Below are 12,487 nucleotides of genomic sequence, written 5' to 3'. Positions count from 1 at the left end.
ATTTTACCACTTTGACAACCAATTCTTTTCGAAAAAGATGTGAAGTGATAGCAGAGAGGTAAAGTGTGTGCTTCACACGCAAATGATTGAGAGTTCAATCCCCTGCCTCCGTGAAGCTGTCTGTGTGAGGATGAGTTCTTACTTAACCATTCAGGTTGAGCATAGCCTGACCAATGATGCAATGATGGTACCACGTGAAAGTTTCAGACGAAAAAAAAGTGGCTATAGTCACAAAAAATCAATACTGCACATAAAAAGATCAGTCTGAAATGTGGGGAATAATAGGAAAAAGGACAGCTGAGAACAGGCCGCCGTGGCCTAATGCTGTTCCGCTGCGATTACGTAAGAACCACAATTATAATTAATTATTATTAAGTACAATGCGCTTTCACAACAAAAAAAACTACAGTTATCGGTTAAATAAAACAGATTTTGACAAGAAATCCGAAATTCTTACGATGGTTTCTTTTGAGGCTTTGTTTCTATTGCCAGTTATTCAACAAACTGAAACCCTTGTTGACAATTTTTTTTATCAAAAAGAGAAATTACAGCGGAAACAGTAATTTTTGCAAAAAGAAGTATGATAACTAGAAAAAAACTGCAAGTTTGTTCTCGTCGATATGAAACATCTATAGTGTTTAATAGTGTTTCTCATTGAACTATTGATGAGTTTAACATGTATTCCAATTTTTAAGTTTAGCTGCCCATTTAATTGTTTGTATCTCTAATTATTAGAAGAGCAGATTATTGACTTGAAAAAGAAACAGTTTTTTCCGTTGATTGGATAGCATTGCGTCTGGCCGTAGAAACAGTACACAGCAGGAATAAAGTTAGCGTCTGAGTTTGAATTTTTTCTACTCTTTTTAACTTTTCTGCCAAGCTTGATTCACTTCTTCCATGTACTCGTCTTTCAATGTTGAGGGCAAAACAAATTTTTGTCCTGAAATTTTCTCATTTTTTTGTTTTTTTTTTAAGTTCTGAGACTGAATCATAAATTCTGTTTTTTTTTTTTGTTTAAAAATAAAATGAGAGACACTTGCAAAACTATCAATACATAGTAGATTTTAGTTTCTCTTCCGAAAATGAGTTCAACTTCTGCTTCTTCATGGGGCTAATCCAGATCCGAATTTTCAAGATCAAAAATAGATTTTGTAAACAGAATACAGGCGTTTGTCAAAAATCATTTTGAAATACGAACTGCTTTTGATGTTGTGGTAGCGGAAATCAACTTTTCATTTGTTTGTTGCGCTTGCTTCTAATTCAATCGTCTTCCTAGGGCAGAAGCAAACATGGTGCTCAAATTTTTGAAAACAATATGAGGTTACAGCAAAGCGAACTTTTTACTTTCATTTTGCTATTTTATTCGACTTAATGTTTTTGTTGCATACCGACATAAATATTAAAATGTTTGCCACGATTTTATCACGTTTCTGTAACGCTGTACTTTAGCGCTTAGAAGCGTCAAACGTACTTTGCAGTACTTCTTTTAAAACAACTAGAGTGTCTAACAATCATTTATGCAATGATTTTCTGAAGCACCTATGGGCTAAATTACAGAAAATTTATAAAAGACGCGTTTTCAATGTTTTTAGTTTCAAATTATTTTTAATTTGTTAAGTGGCCTTGAAACACTATCGCAAAAATTCATATAATGCCCTGAGCTAATATCTGGTTGGAAGCGTTGAACACATATTTTTGCTGAAATAAAAATAACATCTTTTTGTGGGAGTAAAGTAAAAAAAAATTGAAATGGAATCAGCTTTTTGGTTTTGATCTCAACTGTGAGATGTATTTATACAATTAGCATCCTATTTTTTCAAAAACGTTAGGTAGTTTTAAAATCATTAATACCCAATAATAATTAAAAGCATTTGAATAGTTGAAAGCAAACAATATTCTGCTTTAGAATCGCACCGAGATTCAAATAATCTCACATTTCTGCTTCATTTTTTTACTGGACTTAAATACTGAGTTGTTTTTTTGCTTCACTGCTTCACTAGTATATCATCTACGCTTCTCTGCCGAACTTTTTTAAATCTCTCATATGTTTAAATATGTTACTGGAATTCATGAAAATTCGTTTTCAATTTTCTTGTATTTTGGAAATAATCGGGCTCCCTGAAATCAATTATTTCGGACTGGCATTTCACTTTCTGGCTATAAATTGATCAGCAAATCTTTACATCAATAAACCCAATCAAAATTTTGTACTAAATTGAAAAAAAAATACTTTTAAGCCCATTAATATAATAATCATTAAAACTATGTACATCTTTTCAAGTATTTGATTGTATTCCCTGTTGCAGATTAAGAAGCAAATGCAACAAAAAATGCTTCCGCTTTTTGTACGCGTGCTAAGTGAATTGCAGTTTTTTTATAGTTTTGTTTTTGTCAACCAGCTTCGTTGGGTTTTGGTAGCTCGTTGTAAAAAAAATGAGTTGCCCAAGTTCATTAAAACGCCAAAAAATGTCATATTCCTTTGATTCATTTAACTTTTTTGTAATGGTTCTGGGCTTATAGTTAAGGTAACCGAAATTTTATAACATGCTGATAAATTCCTTTCTTCACTCAACTTTTATGTTTTATTTAACCAGACCAAAGTGGTTCATCCGGCAAACCTTGGCTTCTTTCCAAAATGACTTTTGGTTAAATATATCAACGGTTTCAATTGTTTTTTTCTGTGTTTCATTTCGGAAATCAAATTGATTTAAATGGATTCAATCAAATGCTTCAATTGTTCAGATTTCTCATATGCAATTCGACAATTTTACTGCATAAAAAGTAGCGATTTTGGTTTGTAGTTTCTTGATGTCATCTTTCGATCTAGTCTTAACGAGAGACGAGACTTGAGTTTTTTAAAATATTTGGGAAATTGCTTTTCTAGAAGTATTTGTATTAGAGCAACTCTTTGCTCGTTATGTTGATTCTATGTCAACACCATTATAGTGAGAGTAAAGTTTGGGACCTTTGCGGGTTGCGACCCCACAATCTCTTAATTGATTGCAATCCTGTGCTCTCCACTCAGCCAACTGGTCCACACTGCGAGAGTCTTACCATGCTCTCTTATATTGGGCTATCATTTCAAGCTCCATCTTATGATCACAACTTATTTACTAGAGCGTATACTCTAACACACCCCCTTAAGTTGTGCATCATTTCTCTCCACTTTCAACTTATGGTTAGAGCGTTATGCTGGGCCCATAACCTATTAGCAGGATTACGAACATTGTAGCGCAACAACCCCGATGAGGCGGGACGATTTTTGGCACGTTAGAGATTGAAGCTGTTAAAGCTCAAAAGATATTTGAGAGTATAAGAATTAATTTTAGGAGATTCAAAAGAGAAGAAAATTGTGAAGATTTTAGCAAAAATCAGCGGTATATATAGTCTAAAAGATAAATATAACATTTACAGTGTACATTTGTTAGAAGGTTATTGTATCAAAAATCAGGCGATTTTGGGGCGTATGAGTGGGCGTCATTTCATTATTACATGCAAAATTTACTTCACTTGAGATGGTTCACAAAGTTGCATTTCCTATTCAATATTAGTAGATAAATATCAATATTTAACAAACATACAGAACTAAACTGATTTACATTCATTTTCTAAATTGTGAGCTGCAGTTGTCGTTATAAATCTGGTAAGTTTGTTTTCTTTCTGAGTTTATCAACATAAGTTAAGTTTCTAAGCTCTAAGATATTTTCTAAGTTCTTTTCTGTGCTCCAATACCCCCACTCAGATTGTTGCCGCTAGGTAAAAATCTGGATTCGCCCAATAGTTGTTTTCGATGTTGTTCTTTTTTCTCCTGTGGCAAAGATTTTGTCAGAAGATCTGCTGCCATTTCATCTGTTGGCGTGTAGATCAATTTTATTGAGTTGTCATCAACTCGTTCTCGGATGAAATGATATTTCGTGTCGATGTGTTTTGATCGTTTGTGAAGCACCGGGTTAGTTGCAAGCTTTATGCAACTCTGGTTGTCTTCTCCAATGGTTGTGGGCTCTAACTGTTCGTACCCCAGTTCTCTAAGAAGACCACGCAAGAAGATGGCTTCTTGCACCGCGGCAGCTAAACCCTGGTATTCTGCCTCACAAGATGAGAGTGATACTGTCGGTTGCTTCTTTACTTGCCAACTGACAGATCCCCCACTGTCTCCCAGCTTGAAATAGTATCCTGTGGTCGATCGTCTATCATTTACATCTCCACTCCAGTCTGCATCTGTTTCGCCAACTAGAGTGCTGTTGCTGGTTGATGGGAAAAAGAGTCTAAGAGATTTAGTATGTTGTAGGTATCTCAACACGCGCTTGCCAGCATTGAAATGCTCAACAGTTGGGTCATTCATGAAGCGTGATAAGACATTTGTGATCCACATGATATCTGGTCTAGTTTGCTTAGCTAGGTAAAGTAATGAACCTACTAGACTTCTAAACTCATATGAATCTACTCTTGCTGTATCTTCCTGAGCTACTTCAAGTTTTAGGTTTTTTACTGCTGGCGTTTTGCTTGGTTTGCAGTCTTGCCTACTGAACTGTTCTAAAATGTTTTGAGTGTATTTTCTTGATCTAAAGTTATTCCTTTTTCTGTTTTCAGAATTCTCATTCCGAGAAACCATTCAAGATCTCCTCTGTCGTCCATTTTAAACTTTGATTCTAGTGAACTTTTCAATTTTTCGATCTCATTTTGACTATTTCCTGCTATGACTAAGTCATCAACCCAGGTTAGAACATAAAGTTTGCCATTTTCTTTGTTTTTAAGAAAAAGACAGTAATCGTGTTTACTTCTCTCAAAACCTTGCTGAATTAGAAAATTTGAAAGCTCCTGATACCAATTTTTGGCTGCTTGCTTCAGTCCATATATTGATTTTTTAAGCTTACAAACTAACTTGTTGCCACCATTGCTGTCTAACTTTTCAAAACTTTTTGGTTGCTCTAGATAGACTTCTTCGTCTATTTTAGGGTGCAAATAAGCTGCTTTTACATCCATTTGTTTTAAAAAGAAGTTTTCGATAGCTGATAAAGCTAGAAGAATTTTAAAGGCTTCAGGTTTGCTTGTGGGAGCAAAGGTATCTGAATATTCAATTCACTCAATTTGTTTAAAACCATTTGCTACGTAACGAGCTTTAAACTTATTGATATTTCCGTTTGAATCATGTTTAATTTTGTACACCCATCGGCCAGGAATAATATTTTGTCCTTTTTCTCTTGGAACTAAGTCCCAAGTTTGTGTTTCATTTAAACTTTCTATCTCTGTTTTCATTGCTTCAAGCCATTTGTCTTTTTGTTCAGAATTAATAGCGTTTTCAAAGTTTTCAGGCTCGATCAAATTTTTTGTTAATGTGCTTTGAACAGCATGAGAATAGCTTTTACCAAAACGTTCCGGAGGCGCTCTAGACCTATCACTTCGCTTAAGTTCTCTATCTTGAGCTGCTTCCTTTCTCAATCTTTTCATTTCATCGTACTCTGACCAAAGTTGGAAGGTCTTTTGGTCTCCTGAAGGAATTGCTATTTGACCTAGCTTACCTATCATTTGCAGTCTTGAGGGTGGTTTTACTTTTTTCTGTTGCGAATTTTTGACAGGTACTGGAATTTTTGAAGGCTTTCTTTCTATGTTCTTCACTGCGACATTTGGATTAAACTTTACATTAATTTTGGATTTTTGTTTGACAATAGGACTTGGTTTTTCTTCTTTAATTTCTTGGTCAACTTCAGTTTCTGTATTGTTTTCACTTTCTTGAACGCTCTCTGTCTCAGTTATTTCAACCTCTGAACTTAACTCACTTGAGATGCTTGTATCCTGAAGTTCTTCTCTTACTTCGTCTAAGTCTAGATATAGAAAGCTGTCTTCTATATCTTCGGTTTCATTATGAAAACCTGGTATATTGTTTTCATTGAACCTAACGTTTCTAGAAGTGAAAATTTGCCTAGTTTTTATGTTTTGCAACAGATAAGCTGTTGTGTTATCAGAGTAACCAATGAACAGGCACTTTGTTGCTTTTGGATCAAACTTTGATTTCTTACTGGCATCACAATTTTTTGAATAGGTTACACAACCAAATACTTTTAGATGGTCGCTTCTCGGTTTTCTGCCAAAAATTTTTCAAAGGCTGATTTTGTATTTTTTTCTTTGACAACTAAATTTCTAGCATAACATGCTGTATCTACAGCTCGAACCAAATAGCTTTTTGTCAATTTTGAATCTATTAGAAGGCATCTTGCACCCTCTACTACTGTTCTATTAAAACGTTCTGCAACACCATTTTGCTTGGGTGTTTCAGGAACTGTGAACTCACGAGCTAGTTCTTTGCTTATGCAAAATTTTTTAAAGGCTTTGTTTTTGTATTCTGTTCCATTATCAGTTCTCAAAATTTTTGGTCGGCCATATTGTGCAACATACTCTTTGAAAGTTTGCAATGCCTGCGTTTTGTATTTCATAAATTTTACTACTGCGTAGCCACTGAATTCGTCTATGAAGCTAATTGCATATCTGTTGCCACCTATACTTGATGGACTAACTGGTCCAATAACGTCAGAATAAACTCTTTCTAGTTTTTGAGTTGCTTTGTTATCGCTCACGTTTGGAACAGGCTTTTTCGAAATTTTTCCCAAAGCACAAGTTTCACAAAAATCTGAAGCTTGGGAAGCTTCGTCTGTTGTATTTGCTACATCTCTAAAGTTCAAATGTCCATGTCTTTTGTGCCAAAGTTTTGCTTGACACGTGCCCCCACTTAGGTTTGAAAAGTGGTGCTTTTTTTCTTTTCTGTATGGTAAGAAGAACAATTTGCCTCTTCTTATCAGTCTGAAGCTTTCTTTGCTTCTGAGTTTTAGAACTGACTTAGTTTTTGTGTGAAATAATTCGTGTTGCTTTTGAACTAAACTTGAAACCGAAATGAAGTTTGTTTTGTACTCTGGTAAATGCAGAACTTTTTCAAAAGTCAACTTATGTAGCACACCTTTAGTGTCTCGTGCTTCTACATCTACATCTCCTATTCCTTCAACTTTTGTTTTCCCTCCATCTGGATTGTTAACTGTGGTTTCTAGTTTTTGGTAATTTTTAAACCAAGCTTTATCTATCACCATGTGATCAGTACTGCCTGAATCTACTACTAAATTAGTTTTTGAAACTTCAAATGAGCTGTCAGCGCTTAAACTAGATGCTAAGCCTTTATGAGGACTTTTTTGTTGATGTTTACATGCACTTGCTAGGTGACCTTTAGCCTTGCATATACTACATACAGCGTTGTCTTTTTTGTAACAACTAGCTGCTAAATGCCCGGGTTTGTTACATACAAAACACAATCTAGGGCCTTTGGAACTACTAGGCTTAGAAAAAGTCTTCCTAGGATGTGATTTGAATGAAGAGTGTATACCAATTTGATGAGAAGCATTCTCTGCTGACATGGCAACGTGCTGATCCTCCTCCACATCATCTCTCTGTCTGCGGCTCTCCTCAAAGTTGGTGAGACGCTTCCTCAGTTCCACAAAGTTCTCTGCAGGATTGAAGCTCTCCTGCACCACAAAATGCTCGTATCGTTGTGGAAGTCCGTTCAATACCATTGCATTAAACAGCATCTCAGAAAGCTCCTCACCAGCATGATGCAATCGGGTGACCAGTTCTTGCGCTCTGATGAAGTACTGGTGGATGGCTTCGTCCTCTCGAAGTTGTAGTCTGGCCAACTGCTTCATCAGACTGATGACTGTGGTTGTCTCGTCGCTTCTGAAGCGTTGCTGGAGAAGTTGCCACGCTTTCTGGCCATCTCCAAGACCCTTGCTGTTCACACAGTCATGTCGGATGAGCATGAGGCTGCTGGCATCTAGCGTCATTGCCAGGTAGCACCAAATTTGATTTTTGCGGCTCTCATCTTCCTGTACAGCTGTAGCTCTAGCTTGAGTCTGTGCCTCGTGTTCCCGCGTTTGCTCATCATTGGCATCTTCCCTTAGTGGTGCTGGCCTGTCAGGTAGCTCAACTGTGTCTGTGAGCGTTTCGAAGAGGCCCTTGGTTTGTGCAAAGGCAGAGAAACGAGTGCTCCATGTTGGGTAGTCCTCAGCCAACCCGCTAAACGTCGTCCACTTCAAACTATTGTTTGATTGTTCCATTATGAAGTTTAAACTTCAACTTTTCTTTCACAGTTTCTGATTTAGCTTTTATTTACGAGGGAAATCTCAAATTTTTTATCTTAAAACTCTCGTCAATCTAGAAGAGCTAAAACTGCCAACACTGACACTTCAATCTCAACCAAAACTCTATTAGCGTATCAACGGTCTGATGGCTGGGCCCATAACCTATTAGAGCAACTCTTTGCTCGTTATGTTGATTCTATGTCAACACCATTATAGTGAGAGTAAAGTTTGGGACCTTTGCGGGTTGCGACCCCACAATCTCTTAATTGATTGCAATCCTGTGCTCTCCACTCAGCCAACTGGTCCACACTGCGAGAGTCTTACCATGTTCTTTTATATTGGGCTATCATTTCAAGCTCGATCTTATGATCACAACTTATTTACTAGAGTGTATACTCTAACACACCCCCTTAAGTTGTGCATCATTTCTCTCCACTTTCAACTTATGGTTAGAGCGTTATGCTGGGCCCATAACCTATTAGCAGGATTACGAACATTGTAGCGCAACAACCCCGATGAGGCGGGACGATTTTTGGCACGTTAGAGATTGAAGCTGTTAAAGCTCAAAAGATATTTGAGAGAATAAGAATTAATTTTAGGAGATTCAAAAGAGAAGAAAATTGTGAAGATTTTAGCAAAAATCAGCGGTATATATAGTCTAAAAGATAAATATAACATTTACAGTGTACATTTGTTAGAAGGTTATTGTATCAAAAATCAGGCGATTTTGGGGCGTATGAGTGGGCGTCATTTCATTATTACATGCAAAATTTACTTCACTTGAGATGGTTCACAAAGTTGCATTTCCTATTCAATATTAGTAGATAAATATCAATATTTAACAAACATACAGAACTAAACTGATTTACATTCATTTTCTAAATTGTGAGCTGCAGTTGTCGTTATAAATCTGGTAAGTTTGTTTTCTTTCTGAGTTTATCAACATAAGTTAAGTTTCTAAGCTCTAAGATATTTTCTAAGTTATATATAAGTTATATATGATCACAACTTATTTACTAGAGTGTATACTCTAACAATTTGTTTACAAGATGAATAAGATAATTGCAGAATATAGAACTTTTTTCTGAATTACAATGGCATTAGTACATCTTTTAATAAAATGGCTTCTTTAGACTTTCATTAATTTCATTAATTTCATAGCGGTTTGTCGGAAGTCATATTCTCTGTCATTGTTTAAATGGAGGACTAAGATATGCTTCTTTTTTAATCTTTTATTTTTTGCCAGATACTAAATAAATGTTAAGCTGCTTGATTTACAGTTTGCAATAGCCACATTATCTTTAATTTTGGAGCCGTTTTTTATAAAGGTAATTTTTCATACATGTGAAGCTAATTTACAAATTGAAGCTGTGAATTTGCAACTCCTGTGAAAAGATGTTTAAAAATTTGACGAAAGTTTTTTTTATAACCATTGCAGAATAACCATTGCAGAGTACAGTTTATGTATTAAGTCTGGTGCGTTTTTGTTTTGATTTGCATCCATGGAAATGGTATTGTGTTTGTTTGTTCACTCATCCTCCCGTCTGAAGATGCCATTTAGAATAGAGAGGCTAATTTGAGGAAATTTGGCCAATTATGATAGGAAAACACCTGCCTTTTTGTGATGCACGTTTGAATGGTAGCAAAAACAAGGATATACGCGATTAAGACACCTCATTTAATTCTATTAATATTATCTGTTCACGTTTAATTCTGTATCATTGTTTCATTGCGGTCAATCCTACTGCAGTTGCTAGCTTTAGACCAGCCAAAAATCAATAATGGAAGATGAATCAAGCAATTCAGGTAAATCTTTTTTGTGATATTTAATTAGAACTAGTTTCTTAATGATAATCAATTGCTGCTTAAAGTTGAGATCACGTAATCAATTTTCACAAAATAGACTTACATCAACTGATGAATATCATTAATTGACGGTTATATCACTCTAACTAAGTTTAAGCAAGGGTTTTGCATATTTCAACCTGCGCCGAGTTTATGACAATAGTTATGTCAGGAATTTGATTTCAATTTTCAATATTGTAACAATTTTGAGTAAACGAAAATGTTTTTTGTTTCGGAACGTACTTTGGTCTTCATAAGCGTGTAAGTATATAATGGTGCACTTTATATCCATGATAACATAGCAAGGGTTAAAGTATGCCATTACAATATTAAAGTATGCTATGAAAAATGTGTGAAATTATCGATTATAGTTGAGCTGGAGGAGGAGAAATCAGATGTTATTTTGCTTAAAAACGCACGCTAAATTTACCTTAAATTCATTAGTTTTTACCTGAAAAAATAAGGGGCACCACTTTACCTGAACAAACTTTAACTTACCCTAAAAACACCTTAAATCTTTCCTCTAAATTTTTAAGGTAAAATTACCTTGACTATTTTTATTTACCTCAAAAGTTCATGTTAAAAATTAGGCGTATTTCAGGTAATTTTCTCAGGTTTTTGAATTTCAAAGTAAATTTTACAACTTTTACAGGCAAGTTTAGGTAATTTTTCTATGACTAATCAGGAGTGTTTTTCAGTTAAATTTAAGGCATCTTCAAGTAGAAATTTAGTTAGTTCCTTCTAATTTTTCAATTAAATTAAAAGTAAATTTGAGGTAGGTTAAGGCAAGTTCAGTTAAAGCAAAACTACCTGAACGTTTCTGGTAAGTTGAGGACAATTCACAACTAGCTGTTACGCACTAACTTTTAGAATTATTATCTTTATGTTTGGTGGTTAATATTCGCGGTAATTAACTAGAATTATTGCCGTTTTACAAGGACTTGTTATTGTTGTTTTATACTGCGCTTTTAGCGGATATAAATTCCAAAAAAATTACCTAGTTATAGCTTTTAATTGAACAGTTCAGATGCGTGATATATCCCCTGTTTGCATTGTGTATTAATAGCTTTTCACTGCTATAGTTAAGATCAGTCAATGTCTATTATAACTTTGAGAAATGACTAAAGTTTCACCAGGCAATCTTTATTTTTTACATCCAAACTTATAAAGAATTTTCAAGAGCATCGATATGAATTTTTACTCGTTTTATCATTATTTCAAGACTAAGTCATCAACTGATTGTCAGGCTTGTTCTCCTGTTTTCTGGTGATAATCGATTCCGCAGAGTTGTACCTTGGCCTGTATTGGTCCTTCGCAAATATTTACTGATTTTCAAGTCGGGCAATTTCTGGCTTTTGTGCGTCTGTTGATAATAGTTGTGAGGACATATACAGTTTCCGTATTTGCACCTGTTTCATCAGCATAGTTACTTCACCAAGTACATAACTTCTCTTCACCATATTTACCAATCAAACAAATTCATCTTTACAGATTTTAAAAGTTAAAAATTGAGGCTTTTAGGCACGTAATATGTTTATGAGTAATCTATCATTCTGCGGTTGATAAACATAAACAGACTAGAGGCTAAATTCCTAGATGGAAATACGGACAAAATTTGGCCTTGAGAACACAAAATCTGAACTTATTTAGAGCAATTTATATGGATTTTTGAGGAAAAACATCAGTAACCATTAGGCACGAAATAGGGGCGAGACACTAGTGCTCATTTTTTAAAATGAAATAAATAGTGTTATCATTAGAAAAAAATGTAGGTTGCAATGGAAAATTTGCGTTAAATCACATGAGTGATTTTTCGTTTTTGAAAACGGATGAAATATGCGTTTTGGCTACTCAGGTTTTTCCTGATATTGAAAATTATTAGTTTTCGTGCCGCCGTTTAACACCGTCGTCGAGATTTTGACTTATGAAAATACAGTGCGCACCCAAAATTGTCCATGAAAAGACCATGTTCGACAAAATGGGCTATGAAAAGAATTTGCGTTGACTTTGGCGAGAGGGATTGTATATAGACCCAGAAACGGCTAACTTAGACTGTGTATTGACCGTTATGAAAAAACCGTGCTTGGACCAATGAAAAGAGTTTGACTTTAGGTTGTTCACCCTAGACTTTTTGGGTCTTTTCATAAAATCTAGATTTCGACAGTCAAGAAAGTATATGGTCTGGTATATTGTTGACAAAAGGCAATTCTTGGAAATTTGTCAATAGATATGTCTCATTATGTCCAATTTCCTGTTCGAACAGCAATAATTTGGTATCTTTTTGTTTTGAGTTCTTTAAAGTTTTTTGGTCTTATTTATGGTTTTATTTATAATCTTATGGTTTGCATGGAACCATAATTTCGATCTCTTTACTTATCGCAGTTTTTAAAGTTTCCTTAAAACAGTGACAGAAGCCTGTTTCTAGCCTTTTCACTCATAATTGACAAATTCAAGTCTATAATTGCAAGTGTTGTGATAGCCAGTGGGCGGCTTGGATATTGTCTCTAGAAAATTTTCATGACGTA

The 12,487-nt window shown here is 35.0% G+C and overlaps 1 protein-coding gene across 4 annotated transcripts in view; it reads left to right on the top strand.

Moving 5' to 3' along the window:
- The first annotated feature begins 9,761 nt into the window (after positions 1–9,761).
- LOC142338379 (uncharacterized) overlaps positions 9,762–12,487 on the top strand; it is an 82,888-nt gene continuing 80,162 nt past the window's right edge. For 2 of the 4 annotated variants that reach the window (XM_075388108.1, XM_075388106.1), the window contains exon 1: positions 9,765–9,923. In XM_075388108.1, the coding sequence (XP_075244223.1) occupies positions 9,899–9,923 (25 nt within the window). In that variant the 5' untranslated portion in view covers positions 9,765–9,898. Of the gene's footprint in view, positions 9,924–12,487 lie in introns of all 4 variants that reach the window. The other 2 variants (XM_075388109.1, XM_075388107.1) reach the window with 2 other exon arrangements.

This window comes from Convolutriloba macropyga, chromosome 4 (assembly GCF_964194025.1).
Source record: "Convolutriloba macropyga chromosome 4, txConMacr16.3, whole genome shotgun sequence".
NCBI lineage: Eukaryota > Metazoa > Xenacoelomorpha > Acoela > Convolutidae > Convolutriloba > Convolutriloba macropyga.
Note: the sequence above shows the minus strand (reverse complement) of the source record. Positions and strands in the feature narration are given on the sequence as shown.